The sequence below is a fragment of the Hipposideros armiger genome, unplaced genomic scaffold (assembly GCF_001890085.2).
Source record: "Hipposideros armiger isolate ML-2016 unplaced genomic scaffold, ASM189008v1 scaffold_471, whole genome shotgun sequence".
NCBI lineage: Eukaryota > Metazoa > Chordata > Mammalia > Chiroptera > Hipposideridae > Hipposideros > Hipposideros armiger.
The window spans coordinates 1043168-1066689 of NW_017731821.1; the positions used below are offsets into that span (position 1 = coordinate 1043168).

Genomic DNA, 23522 nt, shown 5'->3' on the forward strand with positions numbered 1-23522 from the left:
CCCGCCTTGTTCTAAAAGAGGCCTGGTCAGGCCTGAAGCTCTACAAGGTACAATAGGTGCCAGCAATCAAGAGACCTGGATGAACCTCATATTTCCTATTACAGAGGAAGTCACCTCCTTTCTCTTCTCATCACTGTACCCCTTCCGGAGAAAAAGTTGTGATCACGCACCCGAGGGAAGGACCCCGCCGTCAGTGCTATGTGTGGGAATGAACTTGGTGGGGGAGGTCAGGGCTGGAGAAAAATTTCATGAGTCATAGAAATCATTGTATGTTCGGGGTGGTTGAGCCCAGTCTTCTGGAAGAGTGAAGAAACTGAGCTGTAGAGAGACTGAGGGATTTGCCTCATGTTTAATGGAGGTTGTGGTAGAGCTGGTCAGGCAGCAGAATCGGCTAGTGATTAGCCTCGCCAGTGTTACAGGGGGCAGGTTGTTAGGTAAGATCCAAAGTACATGCATAGAACTTAAGTTATTGTGCAAGACCCAGAATAAGTGGCCTAAGTCAGAGGGGGAAAAGGTAGCAAAGGGAAGGCTGGACGAAGAGGAATATTTGAAAAGATGGCACTGAGCTCCTTTTTCAGAGGCATGAACAGGTAATGTCTTCATGGATGTCTTTATGGGCGATAGACACATTGGGGAATAGTTCACAGTTATTATTTGAATCCCTCAGGTGGAAAAAGGGGTCAGAATAAAATGAGTATTGTGACTTTTGCTGTAAGGAAGTCAGTAATAGCCATCCCAGTGAATTAAAGATAAGTCGGATACTTACCTTTATACTTACAGCTTCCTCCAGAGGATTGGTGACTTCTTAGCCTGGACCAGTGAAAGGAAGGTCAAGGCCCTGAAACAATAGGCTTTTTTCTTGTAAATCACAGCCCCTGCAGCTCTTTGAATGCCTTTCCATATTAAGATAACGCTCTTTCCTGGTTTCAAAGTGTTCCAGCCGGCTTTCAGTGCTTTGTGGTCAATGATACTGCAGAACGAATGGCCGAGGCTAACACTGACCAAGCAGGTTTATATTGGTTACGATTCACTAAAATGACCACAAGAGCACGTTGAAAGAGGGGAAACTTGGGGTGCATTTCTCAGATTCTTCACTTATAAACTTATTTTTTTGTGTCCCCAAGATTTGCGGCCTATTGAACACCTCTCTGAAGGCCACCTCAGGAAAGCCAAAAGGCATCTCCGCCTACAAAGGAAGCACTTTTTAAAAGCAGAGAGATGCTCAGATGTGAGCTACAAATTCTGCTCCGAGGCATGCTCCGAGGTTACATATGGGATAATTATCATTACCTGCCATATGTTTGGGATAAAACCCACATTTATTAGATTTTCAAGGGGAAGAGCCATTCCAATTACAAGACAAATTTCCAGAACCCCGACAGATCTGGTTTATTATTATGCCCTCTTTCCTGTCTTCCTTTTCCTTAGGACTAAAGGTTTTTGCGTGGAACTGCTTCCGGGAGGAGGCAAACACACCCTGACAATAGAGGAACGTCATAATAGAGGAATATCTTTGTCACTGAATGCCTTTATTTAAAATGTACAAAACAAAACAATATCTAATTATTATAATTATTTCTGTAAGAATGGGGACCATTGATGATGATGATGATGATGATGATGATGATGATCTGCTTTCCCAGAAGGGAGAGGAGGTGCTGGTATTGGGGTGCTGGAACCGTGGTGGGTACTTAATATACATTCCCTGGTATAATCTTCACAGTGGACATGGAAGATTTGGTTAGGATTTCCACTTTACAGCCAAGGAACTGAGGATTCAAAGGAGTAACTTGTCTAAAGGTTGCACAGCTCTAGTGGACCCCTGGGGGTCAAATCCAGTAAGTGACTCCAAAGCCCATTTAAGTAAAAAGGTGACCAGAGAAGCATCTCCATTTGACTTGCATGCTGAGGCTTCTTGTTGACTCTGGGCTGACGTGTCCAGCCTCAGAGAAGACTTTGACTCTGTGTGGTGGATCAGTGTGCTCTGCGCATGCTTGTTGATCAAAATACGGATGGACCTGGAGGGTATTACGCTCAGTGAAATAAGTCAGACAGAGAAAGACAAATACCGTATGATTTCACTTACAGGTGGAATCTAAAGAGCAATATAAATGAACAAACAAAACAGAAACAGGCTCATAAATACACAGAACAAACTGATAGTAGCCAGAGCGGAGGGGATTGGGGGGCTGGGTGAAAAAAAAGCAGAAGGGAGTAAGAAGTACAAATTGATAGTTACAAAGTGGTCATGGGATGTGAAGTAAAGCAGAGGGGATATAGTAAAAAATACAACAGCTATGTATGGTGTCAGATGGGTACTATATGTATTGGGGTGATCACTTTGTAAGTTATATAAATGTCTAATCACTTATATAACTTATATACAGTACTATACTGTACACCTGAAACTAACATAAAATAATACTGAAAAAAAATTATAACAGACCTCAGAGCCCAATTTTACCACAAGATGAGGGTGGAGATGTGCTCAGAAGAAGAGGTTTAAGAATTTCTATCAATTAAAAACATTGCTCTTGAATAAGTAGAGTTTGCATAAATAATCAAATTTTTGAAGGGCCACAGAATTTAGGTTATCCCAATTTAATGTTCTCGGTTGCCTCGTAGAGAAGAGGACCTTTGTGGTAGTGACAGCTTTTTATCATTCCTTCTGGGAAATGTGTTTCCATAGCAGGAATTGAAAATAACCTTTCCCTATTGCTTGGTTGTTAGATTACGTTTTGCTCCTACAAAGGGAGCTTTATCAGCCGTCAAATCTCTTAAATAAATTACCTTCCATTGCCTGAACAATACGTGTCTGATGGGTCAGCTCCAACATTTTGTAGATTGGTGGCCCTTTCCAGCCATATCTGCGGACTATGTTTAAATAATGACACTTTATCACTAGTGCCAGAAGAAATAAGGAAGTCAAGTGTTCCTCAATGTAGCTTTTGATGGTTTTACAAAACAAGAGCTTCAGTTTCCTTCTGTTGGACTTTTTAATCAGTCTCCAAAAACTTGTTTGGGAATTACTGGGTTTTGCATTTGCAGGAAGCGTGTCCTTATTTTTCCCTGACATTTTCAGAGCAGATAAAGATACATAGATCAGTAGCTTTTCAGGGCCTGTCTACAAGATGCTTTTACAATAACTTGGTGTTCCCCGAGCATCTGCAAAAACAGTTTCCATTTGCTTCTAGCCAAGAGAAGTCTTGCTGTCCAAGGAAGACCAAAATGTAATGCTCTGTCCCTTTAATTCATTCAGTAAGTAATTGTGAAGTACCTGTTAAGTGAATGGACGGCCTGGTCTTAGAGAAATATTCTTCAATAGGAGCTCAGATGCAGGGGGAGTTAAATGTCAGCACAAGCAATGCCTGTCCAAGCGCTAGATGAGTTATGTAGGCAGTAATGGTTCATGGCAGAGAGAAATGACACATTTGGTGGGAATGACTGGGAAGCCTTCAGGAAAAATGGGGGCTCCACTGGCCTGGAGAGGTCGGCTGTGGAGAGGGCAAAGAGCAGAGGCAGGGAAGGGAACAGTCTGAAGTAGGGGGTGGGCATGGTGTTATCAGGGGTGCTGAGTGATCCGGCTTTGACTGGAGAGGACAGTTCATGGGATGAGACGCGGAGATGAGATTACATAGATGGAGTTGTCCTGTTCATGGTGGTAGTCACTAGCCACATGTGACTATTTACCGTATTTTGCTGTGTATAATGCGCACTCATGTTTTTGGCCCAAACTTCCAGGGGGAAAAAAAATCTTTTAATTTTTTTAATTCAAATTTTATTTGTTTATATTTAGGTACTTGTTTTTTGTATTATAAAGCCATTTTAGCATGTGTTTATTTATTATTATACGTTTAGCTCATGAGCATAAACAAAAGAATTAAAAACATATAGTTATGGAATTAGTACTGCTCATGTATAATGCACACCCTCACACCCTTATTTTTTCCCTCATAGGTTTGGGCATTAAAGCGTGCATTGTATGCACGGCAAAATACAGTACTTAAAGTGAAATAAAGTAAAACAAATTCAGTTCCTCCAGTGCAGTGTGCTTAGCTGCCACACATGGCTAGTGGCTTCCCTGTTGGACAGTGCAGGTAATAGAATATTGCCATCATTGCAGAAAATCCCGTTGGCCAGCACTGATCTAGGGCATATGGGGTTTTACATAGAAGGATGGAGAGCCCCTGGAGATCTTTTGGCCAGGCAGATAGTGGTGTCATGAGAATAGCACCCAAAAAACACTGGTCAAGAGGGCAGTGGAGACTGGGGGGTGAGCAGGTCTGTTACTTCACTGTTACCACATTCTGAGTGGGCTGTGAGAACCAGCCAGCTGTTCCAAAGGGACAGAGGGATTTTGTCTGATAGGATGACCGGAAGCATCAAAGAGCCACAGGTGTGACCATGGAGGATTTTACTGTGAGGGGCAGAGGGACAAGGGTGTGACACCAGCGAGTGGGGAGTGTTTAGAAGAAGGTGCTTTGGAGCCTGAGGTACAGCAGTCATATCTTTCCAAGACCCTTACAGGGTGGTAGTGAGGGTCACATGAGGGGGTTTACGTAAAGCACGCCGCCCAGATGTGGCTATAGCAACTTGAAAGCTAGGTAGTGTGAACGCATATAACCATTACGTTGTGTGGCTTCCTCTTCCATCTTCTGCATATATTACACATGTGTCGGCAGTTTTTTCCCTATTTGCTTAGAAAGGGGAGAGGGACTACCGTGTATTGAGTACCTTCCATGGAAGGTGACTTATTACATAACGTTATTTCCTTGCTCGTGTGAGGCCCATATTATAGGTGAAGGAACAGAGCTGGGAAGAGGTGAAGCAGAGATTTTAACTGAAAACTCTTGCTCTTTTTATCTAATCTCTACAAGTAAGGGTAGTCTCCATATCGGTTCCTCAAAATGATCTCACCCTCTCTGGATCTGGTAACTTGAAGCCTGATGCTTACATCACATACACATTTCGAGGCTGTCTTTAGCCCTGAATTCCACTTGCTTTTCCTTTTTCAAATGTAAACTATAGATCCTATAAAAATTGTTTACTCACAGCTGTAATGTATAGGTAGGTGATGTGGACTGATTGCAGCTGGATTGTCCTGGAACACCGGTTTTCAAAGTGGGGTCCCTAACCAACCATCAGCAATGCGCACCGCTGGGAACTTGTTAGAAACAAACATTTTCAGGCCCCACCCGAGACCTACAGGATCAGAATGCTTGGGGATGGGTGGGACCCAACAAGCCCCCTTTTTTCCCCCTCTAAGATTTTACTGGGGAATTGGGAAAGGGGAGCATTGTGCTTTTCCAGGACCCGTCAGCTCCAAGTCAAGTTGTCTTTCAGTCTTAGTTGTAGAGGGCGCAAGATCAGCTCCAAGTCCAGTTGGTGCTTGCAATCTAGTTGTGGGGGAGGGGAGGGGCGTGGCACGCTGCGCAGGGTGCAACCCACTATCCCATGCAGGAGTTGAACCGGCAACCTTGTTAGGAGCACATGCTCTCACCAGCTGAGGCATCCTGCCACCTGTTGGCAGCTCAGCTCAGGCACAGCTGGAATCGAACTGGCGACCCTGTTGCTCAGAGCTCGTGCTCTTAGCCAACTGCGCCACCCTGCCAGCCCCCAACATGCCACTTTTTAATAAGTCCTTCAGGTATTATTTTTTGTTTATTTTTTGTAAGATTTTTATTGGGGAATTGGGGGATGGGAATAGTGCTGGGGAATTGGGGGAAGGGGAACAGACAAGTTGCTGTCCTTTTGTTCTTCAGTTTAGTTGTGGAGGACGTTGCTTCACTGGCCCAAGTTGGCACCATCATTGTGCTCTTCCCGGGTGAGGCAGATCAATCACCGGCTTCTGGACGGCTGCTGGCTACACACGGTAGCCCATGGCAACCCACTGCAGCAGGGACTGCAGCCTACGTCGATGTTGTTCAACATCTTAGCTGTAGAGGGCAGTGTCACTGGCCCTCATATGTGGGATCCGAACCGGGGTCCCCTGGCGTCCCAAGCTAGCTCTTAACCAACGCACCACTCGGCTGGCCCCCAGATATTTTTGATACACTTTAAAGTTGAAACATGACCAAATGTACAAAAAGGATGCTTTCAAATGCCCCTTTCTTATGAATTAAATAAGAGCAGTTTGGGTAGATTCAAACATTGCCGACTACTCACCCATCAATAGTGGTTAGTTGTGAAGATACATGGGAAATCATACGCGTTAGGTAGGATGTAATTTCAAAAGGACAGATATGTAACTTTTTTTGTGTGTGTGACTTTTTAAGAATAGATATCGGAGTAAATTATTACTAGATTATTGACTGGAAATAATACCAAGATGTGTACAATTCAACACAGTGCTGGCTTTCTCTTATTAAGAAGTAGTAGTGATTTTCAGTTGAGTCAGTTAAGGGTGCTAATGCTTCACGTTATTTTTCACAATATTTTTTTTATGTAATTTAAGATTTCTCATGTGTTCCTCCTTGTGTTGTTCTGCATAATTAAAGCCAGACCTGCTTTGTAGTTAGTTAGCAGAGCAGGTCATGACGCAAATGGAACTGATAAAAAGCGCCAGGGTTTTATTATAAAATGAGGCTGTAGACAAGCTTCTGTAACTTATTTTTGGACAGTGTAAATAAAAACAGCATTTTTAAGTCAGCATTTGGGAGTTTCAAACTCCCAGCAGTCAGTGGTGCTTCAGGTAAAGCAGGTCCAACTCCGTGTGCAGCCGGCAGCCGTGGGAAACAGTTGTCACATCTCTTCCTCTCTCTCAAATACAGTAACCACCCCCCGCCAAATGCTCATCTTACAGGATCCGTTTCCTGTCACTTGTCTCTGTGGAGTCCCTCCTGAACCTTCACCCTCCTGTGGAATCTGTCACTCCTCCCTCCAGGCCCCAGCTCCTCTTTGCAGACTTGATTGTAATGCATCAAACGCTGTAAATGAGCACGTTTTGTTTACATGCCTTTTCCAGCTTACTGTGCTGGGTACGTCGTGAGGGCAGAGACTTTATATTTGAGTTATTTTTATTGCTTTCCTTTTGACTTCAGCTTCTATGATTAGTACCTTACATATAATAGGTGTTCAGTGTTTTTGATTAAATAGAATTTATTAAAGGTGTTCTTTGAGAAAGAGCTTTGCTCCATGTGTGAATGGTTATCAATGTTTGGACAAAGATGAGATCTTTTTTGGTAAGATTTATGACCCCAAAGGGAAGGCCACTGTATAAATCATCAGTCAAGAGATGAAATTACATGGGGACTTTGTGACCTGGAACCAGTGACAGAAGTGCCACTTTGCTTTGACCCTCAAGATTGGGCCTTGAGGAAAACTTGGGACTGACATTTGGTGAAAAACTGAATTTCAACCCAAATCGTTGAATATTTCTGGGTTGTATATGACCTGTTTACTTGGAACTTTCTCTGTTTGCTTCTTTCTATGTTAATGTAATTTTATTGCTCTGTGAATTAGGAGGAATTGTTTTCTTATTTTACAGATGGGGAAACTGAGGCAGCAAGCTTGATACAATTCTAGTCTGTTCATGATAAGTCTAAAGATTGTCATTGCCCCCTTGGGAATTTGCTGTGCCATTTAGGTACAATCATAAAGCCACCCACTGAACCTGTAATTCAAAAATCCATAAAGAGAACATTAGGAATGCATACCAGCAGGGATGTAGAAATTACATTTTTCTGAAACGCACACTCATTTATTATTGATTGGTTACTAGACCAGTTTGTTTCCTTTTACGTGGGGATTGTGACTTAGGGTCCTTATCCTTTTTTTTTGCTTGTTTGTTTTTTTGTTTTGTAACACTAGGGCCCTTATCCTTAGTATGGAGAACCTTATCTGTACACTCAGTTTTGTTTGTTTACTCTCTGTTAAACTAAGAAAGAGCTAGTGGCCCTTGTGCATTCTCGGAGCCCTTCACAAAGCCCTGTGTTTGGATTAACTGCTGACCCCACATGATATACGGAGCATCTGGCAGCTCGGGTGGAATTCTCAGCTGTCTTTCTTTGTTATGTCCACAGAAGGAAATGTGAGTTTTATCTTACTACTCAGGCACTGGTACATTCCTTTTTTGGTCCATGGGACCCACCAGTCTGATTGTGGGCTCATTTCCTACCATTCCTGTCATCTTCTTGAACTAGTTACAGGCCAGGGATGCTCTTCCCCTTCTCTCAGGAACGTGAATTCCTTCTCCATCACCTCCCACATCCCTAAAATTTTTTTTGAGGCTTACTAGGTTTTGCCAACATTGACTAGTTGGTCCTGTGTGGTTAGCAGAATCCCAGGCAGCATAATATTAAGAAGATACTGCTGTGGGTGTTTCTCATAGCCAGTAGCTTTCCTCCATAAACCCCCATTTTCCAGATCTCTTTGAAGTTGGTTCTTTTTATCCTTGCCACCGAATATGGGTATGATTATAAGTTGTCCATCCTTTACTAAGTCTCAGAATTAAAAGTGGGCCCTTCTCCTTCACCATGAGCCAAAAATAGACTGAAATTTTACATTTCTAGTAAGTTCTGGGAGGGAGGGGAGCTGTTGATGCTGGTCCCAGGACAACACTTTGAGAACTCCCGTAGAGAAAAAAAAAGTTCAGGGGCTGACGAGTCAATTGGATGTGGGTTTACATCCTGCGCTAGTGCTAACCAGCTGTAGGAGCCTTAAGAGTCTTCATCTGTCAAGTTCAGCAGACGGATACCTATATTATAGGGTTTTTGTGGAGATTAAATATTATTTGATATCAACAACATCAATATTATTTGACAGCAACAATATCTAGCATTTATTGAATACTTAGTACCAGGTACTTTGGAAGGTGCTTCACATATGTCATTCATTCTTTGACAGTTAAATATTGTCCCCATGTGTAAAGACCCGAGCACATCGTATGCCAGTCTTCCTGCCCTTCCCTGAAAAAGGCCAGGAAATGTGTAATGCACCTTAGAGAAATTTGCATAAAGCCAGTTTATTTCTTTTCAAAAATGTGATGCTTAAAAAAAAAAAAAGATATTTATGTGAAATGGTGTTTACTGGCAGGCAGTGCTGGATAAGAAAATGTTACTATCATCTGAAATGAAAATATTTCTTCTTACTACCTTTATGCTTTTTAAGTACTCTGGATTGTTTAATGCTCATATTTGTTATCAATTAGAAAGATTAACTAGCTTTAAGAAAGCTTTATAATTTACCTTGAAAATTAATTGATTTCTGTACTTTTTCTACATTCCCTTATGACTGCTTTTTAGAGGGCTTCATAAAGCCAATTTTGCCACCTAGTTAAAATTGTTCACCTGTAATTAAACAAGACCAAAAAATAGTAAAATTTATTACTTTATTTGACTTTATATGAGAAAAAATATGATACTAGAAGAGATTTTAAGGAAAGTAAACACAGAGAATCTGGAATGTGAATGTGGGATATTTTTATTTACTTGAGAATGGATGGGAACATTTATTTTGTGCCTATTGTATGCTGGATACTTGATATACTTTGTTAAAATACCAGTACTTAACTTTGTATGGTCGGTGAGGGTTTAAGTGGTAACTCTAACCTGTGTAAGACTTTTTGAAAACAGTGCTGTCGTATAGTTAGTACTTGATGAAAGAGCCATTATTGTTTCATGCACTTCAGATATGTGAATATAATAGATAAATTTCTACCCTGGTAGGGTTTACAGTCTAGCAGTTCCCAGAAAGCTTTTGGGTCATTCCAGAAACCACCACAGTGCTGGTAACGGGTGAAGCCGGGGTCTGAGTCACGTGATTGCAAAGCCAGTGGTCTCGCCCGCAAGAGCGAGGCCTTCCGCTCTGTATTTGCAGCCTCTCTTCTTAACCTTGATGTAGCTGACACTGTCCCACTTGCCACTATGAGGCCTTCCTGTGGCCTCGTAGTGAGTTGTATCCTGCGTTGGGTGTGAGACCTGAGCAGGTGTGGTTCCACTTGACCTGCTGGGCTCCTCTCCTCAGGCATTGCCTGTACACATGTCCAAACCGGACAGGCTCAGGGAGTTGGAGGGGAGCTGGATCTACCTGCAGTAGGTGAGGGAGGCCTTTCACCTGAGGAAAGGGAGGAGGAGGACTGTGGTGTCTCCCCAGGAAGGAAAGGTATTGTCTTGTTCCCTGCTCATCTCTCGCTGTAATCATCAGCCAGGTGAGAGGAGGTTGTGACAGGTAAAGGGAGCAGCGTGGCTAAGCAGTGAGACCAGTAAAAAGTGAGGCTTAAATGTCTTGGTGTGTTCCTGAGCCGACAGCGATTTGGTATGGTTGTAGGAGTGGAGCGAGGCTCTGTGCGGAGATGAGGTGGCTAGGTTGTGGAGGTTCTCTGCCGCAACGCAAGGGACATTACTCAGGAGTTAGCGTGATATCCTGTTGGCCATCCGAGAGTTTCAGGGGACTGACGTGATCACGTTGTATTTTGGAGACTCTTCTATTGCTGCCTAGTGTATGGAGGGCTAGCCTAGAAGCCTGGAGACCCAATTTCATGGATGACTGGAAAGGAAAAACCTAGAGAACTGACCTAGGAAGCTAGGTGAGCAAGTGCGTGGGATGGGTGAGAACAAAGTCAAGCGGATAGATTTTAATTACAGAATGTCCTCCATTTCAATCTTCTGCTGTCTGGGAAAGGAGAGAGGGAAGAGAGAGATTGATTTATCTAATATCTAACCACCTCCAATTCTTTCATTAAATTTCTATCAAGAATTAATAAAATTTCTTATGTTCTCTGCGTTGTAACCAAATATCTGGTCCTAGTAACAAAGGGCAGACTGTCTCTTTAAGTGTTGGTCTAATTATTGTAGCCTGCCAAAGAGTTGTGAAACATTTGTGGGGAGAGGCCTTTTTTTTTTTAAGCCACCAGCCAACACCCTCCAACCAATTTAGTTTTGCTTCAACAAGAATAGACTGGGAGGCAGGGTTGTACGTGGAAACAAAAAATTATACTCTTAGGATTTTTAAAAAACGCTCTTCTTTTTAAGGAACACTTCCTGTTAAAGGGGACCGCACTTTAAATGATTGCTAAATTTTCTGTAATTTGATTCCTTTCACAGCTGGGGTTTGAAGATTCTTCCCCCTGAGGGAGAATGCTCTCTACAACCATAGGGAGAAAGCAACAGCTTTTTTGAGCGCCATCTGCTGGCTTCATTTTCGTGAACCAAATAGGTGGTTCTTGGAACTCTCTTAAGAATTTCCATGTATCTTAGTCCTGCAAAGTTATGAAGCTGGAAGACAATATGAATTATTGTTAGTAGTAGTGTTTACAGTTACCATTTTGTGTCAGCATTGGGAAAGGGGGTGTTTTGGGCTGGCATATAGACATATGTGATTAAAAATGAAGAAGGCAGGTTATAAGGATTTTATTGACCCAGGTTGAAATAAAAGGTAACTTTAAATGTCAAATAAAATTATTAAATGTTTTCTAACATTGAAATCAACCAAAGTCTGTGTATGTGGTATTAATTTAGTTTCTGCCGAAAGCCAATCAGTGTCTCAGTGGATTTCTGTTAATGTGACTTGAGGTACTTTTCAGGTAGCTTTTTGGTTTGTTTGGTTTTTTTTTTTAAAGATTTTATTGGGGAATTGGGGGAGGGAACAGCGTTGGGGAATCAGGGAAGGGAAACAGACAAGTTGCTGTTCTTTTGTTTCTCAGTCTAGTTGTGGAGAACGTCACTTCACTGGCCCATGTTGGTATTAATCATTGCGCTCTTCCCAGCAGAGGCAGATCGGTCACCGGCCACTGGACGGCCGCTTACTCCGGCCGCCAGCCACACACGGTAGCTTATGGCAGCCCACTGCAGCTTCACTGCAGCCTACGCTGTCGCCGGCAACTCACGGCAGCCCAGCTCCAGGTCGAGCTGTTGTTGTTCACCATCTTAGCTGTAGAGGGCGCAGCGTCACTGGCCTTCATGGGATCTGAACCGGGGCCCTGCTGCTCTGAGCTGGCGTCCCAAGCCAGCTCTTAACCAGTGTGTCACTCGTCCGGCCCTTGACACAGCTTTTAAGGAAAGCTTTATTAAAAGGGCTTTGCTGGCCCATCTGGAGAGTGGCGTTTACTCTGAGGGGGGCGGAGAGTATCTGAATATTTTTCAACTGCAGGGAGAGACCACCTTATCTGAAACAGCCTCTCTACCTCAGACACACTTTAACACCTTACCCTGTCTTATTCTTTGTAATAGAACTTTCCCCTTGATGTTACTAAAGTCTCATAATTTGATTGTCTTACCTATTAAAATGTAAGCTCTGTGAGGCCAGGGTCCTTGTCTCTTTCATGTTTATCCCCTAGTTTTTAACAGTGCCTGACACATGTTCGATGATCCATAACTATTGTATGAAAAAGTTAATTTGGCTGACAACCAAACTGAGTTGCACATGGTTATTTATCAGGTCTCTGGGTATTAAGTGACGACTGTGACATTATTCCCAAGCCTCTGTTTTTTCTACATTGTTACCCTGCGTGTTGGCAAATGTTCTGTTAGTTTTCTAGCCTGATGGCAACAACATCATACGTTTATGTCAGTTCTTATCTTAAAGATGCTCAGGATACTGCTTTGCCATAACTGTGCCTGATAAACTTGGCCTTCTGTTTTCCTTGAACACTCCAGTGAGTTAGGCAGAACAGATGTAACTCATGTGTCCTCCTACAATTAAAGCTGTATTCTCCTTTTGAATGAATTCCAGTGTCAAAGAGGCAAAGGGACAGCACTTCAGGCTGCTCACAAGATAGAAATACAAGAAGATCGATATTTCTTTGAGGTTTGTTAGTGTTATGTGACATTTTGTTAACTCCGTTATACCTGGTGTTTTAAAACTCTCAGGACCTGACAGCCGTTTCCTGAATGATTTTGGATTCAGTTTGCAGCCTTTCACCTTCTACACGCCACCCCTGTCCACTCGCTGCAATTAGCATCTGTTTGAAACAGAATTTGAAATCCTGCAAGAGAGAGTTCTTGTTCGTTCCCCTGGCTCCTTCCATGGTTCGTGCTGGAGCTGACCCTGTGGGAAGCCTCCCTCCCCTGACTTCTTTCTGCTCAGCGCAGCGTCCAGTTCTGCCTCTAATCCCTAAAGTACCTGGTCCTTGCTTCTCCTGCTGTGCTTTGATACAGCTGCAATCACTGCTTTATGTCTGTATCCTTCAAAAGACTACGAGCCCCCAAAGGGCAAGCACTGCCTCCTTTATATCCTCAGTATCTATCATCATACGTCACCCAAGTGCCCAGACAATGTTTAGTTAACTGTGACGGAAGTAATAAGCAAGACCGATTTCATGGCTTGCTTAGTTGTAGTATTTTAAGGTTTGTTATTTTAAAGGATGAGATGTGTTTGGTTCAATCCAACAAACATTGATGGAGCACTTGGCGTATATCAGGCCCTTTGAAGAGCTGCTGAGTATACAAAGATGAACTAGGCACAGTCTGCTTGCCAGCCTCACTGTGAGTGGCTAAGCTTTCTGCAGGTGTGTTCTTGCCTGAGATGACCTGTCCTAGCCCTGAGCAGGTGGGCACTGCCATTTCCCCCTAAAAGCGTTCCTCTCTGCGGAGTTGGGGCATCCATCTCCTCTGTACTTACAGATGCTGGCTTTGATGCTAATTATAGCACTTAGCACTTGGCATTCTGTGTATAAGCATGCCTGTCTAGGTTCCTGGAGGACAGGCACCAGGAAGTGTTTATAATTCTGGTACCTGGTTGATGGCAGAGACAAAATGTGTTCAACAGAAGGCACCGCGTGCTTGTTTAGCATGAATGCATGAGCAGCTTCAGGCTGTGGTAACGGGAACAGAATAGACAGGGAGGCAATGGACACAGTAACGGGCCATTAAGCATTTCTGCTAATTTACCTATTTGATGGACTATAAAAATTTTATACTAGCAGTAAAACATAATGAAATAATAAAGGAAGTAGTAGTACTAAAGGGAATGTTTCAAGTAATAAAACATTTTAAGGCTCGTTTACATGTCAACATTAAAGTTTAATATAACATTCATAGTTTCAAATATTTATATTTTAAAAATAATCCTAATACTAACAGATAGCAGTCTTATGTATGTTTGGTAGCAGTAAGTTATTTGAATCCCCTTCAACTTTGATGAATTCAGTCTAGCTTTCTGCCTAATTAGTACAGATTAAAATTATGTTTTGCTGGATTATATCTTCCCATAAGGCTTTTGTAGTTACTGAGGGAATTATTAACAACAAGATGGGTAAAATAAAGAGAAATCGGAAATATTTTAAATGATGGTTAATTAACTGTACCACGAATCTAGGAAATGTTATTTAGTTTAACTCTCTGGAAGACTCAAGATAAGAAAGCAAGTATTTTAAGTTCTTGGTGGCATTGTGGCTGCCATGAATAAAGAGAAATATGGTAAGTCTCATAATCTTCGTGGCATTTGAGTTTAGGTTCCTCTTGGTCCAGAGCAGGGGTTGGCAAACTGCGGCTCACGAACTGTGGCTCTGAAGTAAAACGGAAAATAAAAATAAAACTATCATAGCCTCTTTTTTTTTTTTTTTTAAGCTGAGCCATCCTGCCACTTGTTGGCAGCTCAGCGGCAGCTCAGCTCGGGCCGGGAATCGAACCGGCGACCCTGTTGCTCAGAGCTCGCACCCTTGAGTGAGCTCTTAACCAGCTGAGCCACTCGGCCAGCCCTCATAGTTTTACTTATAAAATTTTTAAAGGATATTAATCACATAATGGTGATTAAGTAAAAATATATTTATGGCTCTCGAATAATTTTTAAATTGTTGCGAGGGACAAAGATTGGCTCTTTCGGGGGTTGACAAACTTTTGAGATGGAACGTAACCAAAGAGCCGCGTGTGACTCGCGAAGCCACAGTTTGCCAACTCCTGGTCCAGAGAATCCCGCTTCTGGGGCTGAGGCAGTGGAACAGATGTGTGGTGTGGTGTGAAAAGACCCAGTTACGGCTGGAGAAAAATGAAACAGTTCTTGAGTTGACTGCTTTCTGTCTTCAAACCCCTCCTCTATTGCCTGTTGTGAGGATTGTTTCAAAATCATTCCTTTTAGTGCTGCAAGTGCTTTAATCCTTGCCTCTTTGATGTTACTGATCCTTTGTTCTCTGATTTCTCCTCTCTGGCTGGTGTTTCCTCATTGGTCCCTTTCTCCAGATCAGTGTCTGTTTCCTGCCATTCCCTTTTGAACACCAGGGTCTAGTCCTTGGCTTTCTGTTACCATGGACATGTGCCCTCAAGGCTGCGTAGCTTAATGCCTGCAGCTTGACTGTCAGACCTGCCTCACCCGCCCAGACCTTTTGTCAGCCTGCCCTGCTAACTACTTGTTGGATGTGTGTTATCTACAATTTTCCATACCACTGGTGCTCGACACTTAACATTGAAAAGCTTGCTGTCCTTTCTCACAAATCATTCCCACAGCCATCCCCCCATCCTTTGTCCTTAGTGAGAAACCACTTTTTCTGATAATGTCGCTTCATGTATACTCTCTTCCTGTCTTTGTCCAGCCCCCGTCCACGCAGTTACCATATTTCATCAAATTATTTTCAACAGAGTGCCTGTCTCACATTTCTTTCTTTTTAGATCGTCTCGCTACCATAGCAGGTTAAGCTCTCTTTGCTGCCTTTCATGGTGTTTTTGTAATATTTTCCCCCAGTGGTTTCCTTGCTGCTTTTCTCTTTTCCCTTGTTAGGATACTGCTGTGAGATAAACCTTTCTAGAACATTTGCTGCTTTTAACATGTCATCCTCCAGCCTTCTCCCCCCAGTTTTCTCCCGGTATATACCACACAAGGCTGCATTTTTTCCCCCTTGCCTACACAGGTTCAAGTATGAATATTTCTTTACTTAAAAAAATTGGAAACCACAGGAAACCATGGAGTATATTAAAGTTGGCCTCAACAACTGCCTAGGAATAACTGCTACTAAAGTTTTGGTGTTTCCTTTTTTGTTTTTCAAATGTGTGTTTTGAGCATCTCTAGACAAAGGCGTTATCTCAGTGAATAAAACATGCCCTGATGGTGCTTACATTCTGGTAAATAATAGTTATCATTGATTTATTGAGACATTGACATATAGCACTGTATTTGTTTGGGGTGTCGAACATGATGATTTGGTATATGTATATACTGGGATAGTATAAGTTTAGTAAACACATCCATCACCACATAGTTACAAAATTTTTTTTCTTGTGGTGAGAACTTTTAAGATCTCTCTTAGCAACTTTCATATAAACAATTCGGAATTGTTAACAGGTGAAAACTTGAGCCACCATGCTGTACATTGCATCTGTTTTGCATGATATCTGATATAACTATCATTTATCGAACACTTATTAGGTGCTTTACTTTTATCAATCATTTAATTCTTACAACAACCTTATGAGGTAAGTATGATTGTTGTCCTCTCTTATGGCATAGAGAATTTAACATACTCGAGGTTAAACAGCTCGAAAGTGATGAGGCATACTGACTCGGGCCGAGACCATCCATAACCACTGTGCTATGGTAACAAATTATAAACCAAGTTTCATTTAGGAGACAAATTGATATATGGTGGTGAAAACAGCGACCTCTTGTGAGCATAATTATGGCAGCACTTGTTTTCCATAACCTGAGATGCTTTGTACTTGCCCAGGGTTTTCTCTTAACAGCAAGCCCTCCACTTTTATGCCCCATAAGCCATACCCCCTTCTTCCCTCCCCACCCCCTTGATTGGGCTTGCTTTGGCAAATCCTTGCTTTCCCTGTGGAAATCCTCCCCCGTTCCACCTTCTGACCTGGCCTCAGTGATATGATGGTTAAAAAGGGCAGGCAGGGGTGGGGGGTCTCTGATTGGTAGCATTTGCCAATTTCAGTGGTGTAAATACTCCCATAATGGTTGACTTCAAGCTCTCAATGGCACACCATTGAATGCAGTGTTGGTAAGAAACGCAGTCACACCTTTATAATAGAATTCTTACCATGTAAACACAATAGATGCAAACCTCAAGAGCACAGATAATATTAGGATGTAGTAAAATAATGAAAAAGTGATGAGTTTTGAGTGTGTATTACATTTGTCTTTAACATATTATTATTTTTAAAGGTTTTATTGGGGAATTGGGGAAGGGGAACAGCGCTGGGGAATTGGGGGAAGGGGAACAGACAAGTTGTTGTCCTTTTGTTCTTCAGTCTAGTTGTGGAGTACATTGCTTCATTGGCCCATGTTGGTATTATCATTGCGCTCTTCCCTGGATGGCCGCTCACGGCGACTCTTGGCAGCTCACTCTGGCTGCCAGCCAAACATAGTAGCTTATGGCAGCCCACTGCAGCAGGGGCTGCAGCCTATGCTGTCGCCGGTGACTCAGGCAGCCCAGCTCCAGGTCGAGCCGTTGTTTACCATCTTAGATGTAGAGGGCGCAGTGTCACTGGCCCTCATGTGGGATCCGAACCGGGGCCCTGCTGCTCAGAGCTGGCGTCCCAAGCCAACTCTTAACCAACGTGCCACTCGGCCGGCCCCTAACATATTTATTTATTTATTTATTTATTTTTAAGCTGAGCCATCCTGCCACCTGTTGGCAGCTCAGCGGCTGCTCAGCTCGGGCCGGGAATCGAACCGCTGTTCCTCAGAGCTCAAACTCTTGAGCAAGCTCTTAACCAACTGAGCCACTCGGCCGGCCCCCCTAACATATTTTAATTATAAGCTTATGTTGTTTAATTTTTAATAGTGGCTGCGTTTTTTTAATAACTGGCTTGCAGAATTCCTGACAATACAGTAATCAGCTCACACGAGCCTGTACAAGCCTGGTCTAGCATGCACCACTGCAATTATCTTGCTGCTGATGGGGCCCACCTTCAGAAACCTTATGGCAGACACTGTCTTGCTACCTAAGACATCAGTGCTAGCCTTCCTTTCACTGTTTCTCTCATAAAACTTCCTGACAATCTCATTTCCCTGACCTCCGTCTACCATCTTATTTCCAAGGCCTTGTCCCTTCCAGCCAGCCTCACACTGTAATTCACTTTCTCCCATCCCTCAGGTGCCTTTCTCTTCGTTGTTTGATTTTTTTCCCTAGTCAAGTTACTGTCTCCAGTTAAAGGAAGGCCCCATACATAACTAGCATCTTGGATCATGGAGAGTCTCCCAGTGAGAAGTTGGGCCTCACGTGGAGAAGAAATAGTTGATCTAGAAAGGAAAGGTCTCTGCTTAGAATTCCAGGATAGATAGTTAGGTGGATTTTTGTTTACTTATTAATAAATATATATAAAGGTGATTATAGTGCTATTAACACACTATATCTACTATATAAATGAGTCAAAATGAGAAAACTGAGACCCTAGTTACCATTTAAAACCCTGTTTTGATTGCTAAGTAAATGGATTGATTGGTAGCATTTAGGACTAATGCATATATGCATACATAATGCATATATGTAAATGCACCTGTATTTACAAAATGGGGCCTAGTACAGATTGTCTTTCCTATGAGTTCTTATGTCATCTGTCAGCAAAACTAAGGCCCGGAAAAATTGTCAGGCTTAAGGGTACATTTCTCATTAATGAAGAAATGTGTAGATACCTTTGTAAGGGGAGTGCTGTGTTTGTTGAGTTTAGATTTTCGGAGAAGTGGAGATGTAGATACATTCTCTTCCTGGGGTCGGATCAAACTAAAATATCAAGACTGCTTTGTAAATTGGCCTTGTTAATAAGTTTATCTGTTGTAGTTAGAAACATGACAGACTTGGTAATTGGGCAGTCAGATCAATTTATGTTTTTATCCGTGGGGCTGGTCCTTTCCTTGAGCTGCAGCAAAATCATTTAGCAAGGGGTATGCCTAAAGGAGGGCGTGGTTAAAGCACCCACCTCCACAAACATTCTTCCTGAGATCTGTTTTTCGTTTTTTGTTTTGGAGTCACCATTCCACTCACTTAATCTTTCAAGGCCATCTCAAGTAACACTAGGTGCCTGGTACTCCCGCTGTAAAATTGGAGTCATGTGGTGGAAATGCCGAGTAAGAATTTTTGATGTTTGCTCTCAGCGACGTTATCAGAATGCAGAGATATTCCTTCAAGGAAAACAGGTACTTCAGTTCCAAGTGCCTTCGGAATGTAAATTTCAAGTGGCTTTGAAGTGAATGAGGCTTCTATGTTTCCTTCTCCTTCACATTTTGGGTAGTTTGACTTAATGCTAAAAAAACAAACTATTCAACAAAGCTATGCAAGCAATTTGAAACTTCTTTACTTTTGTCTTGGGAATGAAAAAAGAGGTTGATATTGAGAACTTTGTGAGAAGGATTTCAACTGCCTGTTAGCCTTCTCCGCTGACCCTAGTTAAAAGAAGTTTCCAGATACCACTAGTACCTCGGGGGGGGCCCAGAGAGTCTCCCACCAAGATGTTGGGTCTCACGTGGAGAGGAAATCCTTGATCTAAAAAAGGAAGATATATTCTTAGAATTCCAGGTTAGATACCTAAATGAAAAAGCCTTTTTGCTGTAAAAGCCCACATTGTAAATAATTTAGGCTTGAGGGCTGTACGTCTCTGTGGCAACCACTCATCTCTTCAGCGATGCGTTCGAGTGCACAATTGGCCGCAGACAGTGTGTAAGCAAATGGGCACATTGTGTGCCAATAAAACTTTATTTATTCACACTGAAACTCAAGTATCATATCATTTTCACACATTAAAGATATTTCTCTCTTGATTTTCCCCCCCCCAATCCTTTAGAAATGTAGAAACCTTTCTCAGTTACGAGCCATACAAAAACAAGCAGATGGCTGGATTTGGCCCATGGGCCATAGTTGGCCAACCTGTGCTCTAAAGGGCGAAAGTTTAGAACTTTAATTTACAGTTGGTTTGTTTTTTCTTTCAGGTTACAATGGCATTTCAGTACCTTGAGAAGATGGCTCTTCTCATGTGTGCTGCAGACATTTTAACTGGTTGTGGTTTTTCATTCCAAAGGATATTAAACATTTTACCAGCCTAAGTTTTTAAAAAATGGTTCCAAGAAAGGGACTTCTACACGAGTCTAAAATATAATTCTAAATCGTGACTGAAGTTGGTGATAATTATGTTCTACCAGCTGTGCTGCTGCTTGTGCTAAGAACGTGCCAGTTCACCGTTCACAGGAGGACGTTACAGCTTATGCGTAGTTCATCCTGACTTATTCCACGCTCACTCAACAGGGCGCTGCACAGAGCAGTGGGGATGACATAAGAAATAGACATTGAGGACTTTGGGAAATGCTTCGAACTCTGTGTCCATAATCAACCTTATTGGAGCCTTTTCTGCTAAAAGACTTGATTCGAGGTTTGACTTCAAGATCTTTTGTTTTCGGTGTTTAGGAAACACCACCAGCTGCTTTGCTTTGCTTTGCTGCTGGGCCCAGTCAGCTGTGGCCACCGGGTGGCATGGCTCCCTGGCGTTGGCTGTCTCTGAAATGGAAAGGAGGAAACCATGCTGTAATAATGAGAATCCTCCTTCCCCTATTGAATGTTAACGTGGCCTGGCCTTCTGTGGCTTGTTTTCCCCATAGAGCATTATGAAGATTTAACAGTACTGAGCCCCAGTGCTTTAAAATCTTTTCTTTATGGTTACAACATGAATGATATAATGTTTATGATTGGTGATTAGGATTTTATTTCATAGAACACCCTTATCATTTAACCACTGAGCTTGATTTTAAAAACTAACATATAAAAACGGCTAGAAGAGTATTTGCAAATCGAGGGCAGAGATGTTTTAACTTCTAAGGAGTTGCAGAGTCATGGGCAAAGTTACTGGCTCAAGATTTGTGTCTGCTTCCAAGGGTTTAATTGGGGGGAGGGATTTCAGACGGTCAGGAAACACAAATTATAAGAAAAGTGACCCTCCCATCCTAATAGATAAAGAATGTTATCATAGACTGAGAGCCGACTGTGTTTCAAGAGTTTTCATGTGTTAGCTGTAAGAGGAGAAGGTATTATCTCCATTTATACAGTCAAGGAAACTCAGGTTTAGAGGGTTGTAAGTAAAGTCTTTGTGGATGAAGTTTAAACCCAGATTTGCCTGAAGCCCAGCTTTTTTGCTCTTTGCACTCGGCCGTTTCCAGGCCAGCTCTGTGAGATGCTCTCCACCTTGCTAGAGAATGGGTGGACTTGGCAGTGATCTGTCGGATGTAGAATTTAGAGAACTGTTGCTGCAAGTGGAACACAGGTTAAGGGGCATTCCGAGTATAAGGATGTAACTCATCAGTAGTCCGGCCCCATCCTCTCTGCCTTATTTTTGCACCTTCCTGGATTTCTCCCTTTTCCCCCCTATTCATCAGGTAAATATATACCAACTGTTACTTTGTTAATTTACTTGTGTGTCTAGCCACCTCCACTGAAATGTAAGCTTAAAGAGAACAGAAATCTTATTTTTAGGTTATTTTGTATTCTCAATCCTTTCCGACAGATATGCAGTCAGTGTTTATATTTGTATAAATGGACTAGAGTGGGGCACAGTTTAGATGACACATTTGCTTTCCCCCTAAATTTGATGGTTTTGTAAAAGACAGACTCTCAAGTGGAGCCTCACTAACGCGAACTTGCTCTGTCTTCCTCTTTCCTAGGGCGACTGTGTTGTTACTGTACTGCTTGCTGAAGAGGACAAAGTCGAGGATGATGTAGTATTTTACTTGGTGTTTTCGGGTTCCACCCTGCATCACTGCACAAGCACTCGCAAGGTCAGCTCCGATACGCTGGAGACCATCGCTCCTGGTAAGTGTGTGAAGGGAATCTGTCAGCCTTCCCGGGTTCTTGGATGCTTTTATTCTGCATGCGTTAGTACAGAATGATAGGAAGAAGGAATCCAGGTGAAAGAACTATGGTCACATTTGTATTTTTAAATACACTTTAAAATATTTTGTTTATGTCTTGCTTGTTCTGCAAAAGTCTGACCCTAACTAAAAATAGATGCGATAAAGTGGTGTCAGACATCGAAAGATAAAGAAAGTAGGATGAGCAAAAATGTCAATTTATTGGAATGTTGATATGCGGGGGAAAGTAGAGCACATGGGGAAGATGAAAGTTCTCAGGTGGCTACTGGGGTGTGACTGCAGGTTTGATTCTTTTTTTTTTTTAAGTTTGTCGCAGAGGATAGTTTTATTAGAGCAGAAAGTTACAGCTCTCAAAATGAGAGGGTGTCCCAACTGGGATGCCCTGCAGGTTTGATTCTGAATATCAGAGTGGCAAAAGCAGAGGCAACACACATGGTTAGTAACACATCAGTATCCCTGAGGGAAAGACAAAAAATCATACATAAAAGCCAGACTTCCCCCAAATTAAGAAATTGTAGTTCATGGTGGAAAGAGTGTTTAATCACTGTTGCATTTATAAATCTAATGGAATGAAAAGGAAAATGTTGGGCCGGCCAAGTGGCTCAGTTGGTTAAGAGCTCGCTCAAGAGTGCGAGCTCTGAGCAACAGGGTTGCCAGTTCAATTCCCGGCCCGAGCTGAGCTGTCGCTGAGCTGCCAACAGGTGGCAGGATGGCTCAGCTAAAAAAAATAAAAATGAAAAGGAAAATGTTTACTTATTAAACATTCTTTATAAAGTTGTTCTGTCTTTGCTATCACCACAGAAATAGCTGCTAAAGTAATGACTGCCTCCTGACCTGTCCCAGCATCTGAGGTGTACTGGTTTGTATTTGGAGATGAGCTCCTTTCCTTGAGTGACCTTGTTTCAAAGTTAGCAGTTGACCGGTTTTCATCAGAATACAAAACAGGGCATATTGCGGGGGAACTCCTAAAAAGTGTTGACAGTTGAACTATTTTCCTTTACAGAATAAAATGGATTTAGTTCTTATTGAACTATTTCTTTTCACCAGTATTCTTTCCATTGCACTGATTCTACTCTGTTGAAATAAATAGTGCAGAAAGTTAATAGTTTATGGAGCACTTTCAATATCTAGTCTTGCGGGTGTTAGATGAAATGGCCTTTTTTGTTGTTGTTGCTGTGCCATTTTATGTAAATTAACTTCATGTACGATGCCTACCACATCCCGGCAATTATACCACGTTCAGGAACTGGAGTTATGACGGTTGAAAGCTGTATTTATTCTCCTACTTTGGCAAAAATGATTTTGAAAACTAGAGGATTTAAAGATTCTTGGCAATTACTATGAATACATACACACACACTTTTAAGGGCTAGGAAATCTAACAAGGAGGTCAGGGTAGATACTGATTCCTTTTCTAAAGAGTATTAACCATCCTTCTTTGTGACTTAGAGCTCCAGTCGTCTTGTTTCCTGTGATGTGTACCAGGTCAGAAAGGCTTACCTAGGTCAGCTGTCTGGCAGGTGCCTCCAGTGTCATCACTGCTGAGCATTTATCGTGTGGGCTGATAGTGAGAAAAGGTCCTCACCGAGGTACAATCAGCCAGTCCTGACTGGGCTCTTAGAGGAAAGGAATGGGAGTAATTTCCATAAGCTGATTTCTTTCTTGCTTTTTTTTTTTTTTAAAGATTTTATTGGGGAATAGGGGGAAGGGGGACAGACAAGTTGCTGTCATTTTTGTTCTTCAGTCTAGCTGTGGAGGATGTCGCTTCACTGGCCCAAGTTGGCACCATCATT

The 23522-nt window shown here is 42.3% G+C and overlaps 1 protein-coding gene across 1 annotated transcript in view; it reads left to right on the forward strand.

Moving 5' to 3' along the window:
- The window catches only part of AKAP13 (A-kinase anchoring protein 13), a 322789-nt gene that overhangs the window by 92844 nt on the left and 206423 nt on the right, over positions 1 to 23522 (forward strand). The window contains exon 3 of the mRNA XM_019666459.1: positions 21523 to 21670. Coding sequence (XP_019522004.1) covers positions 21523 to 21670 — 148 coding nt within the window. The remainder of the gene's footprint in view (positions 1 to 21522; positions 21671 to 23522) is intronic.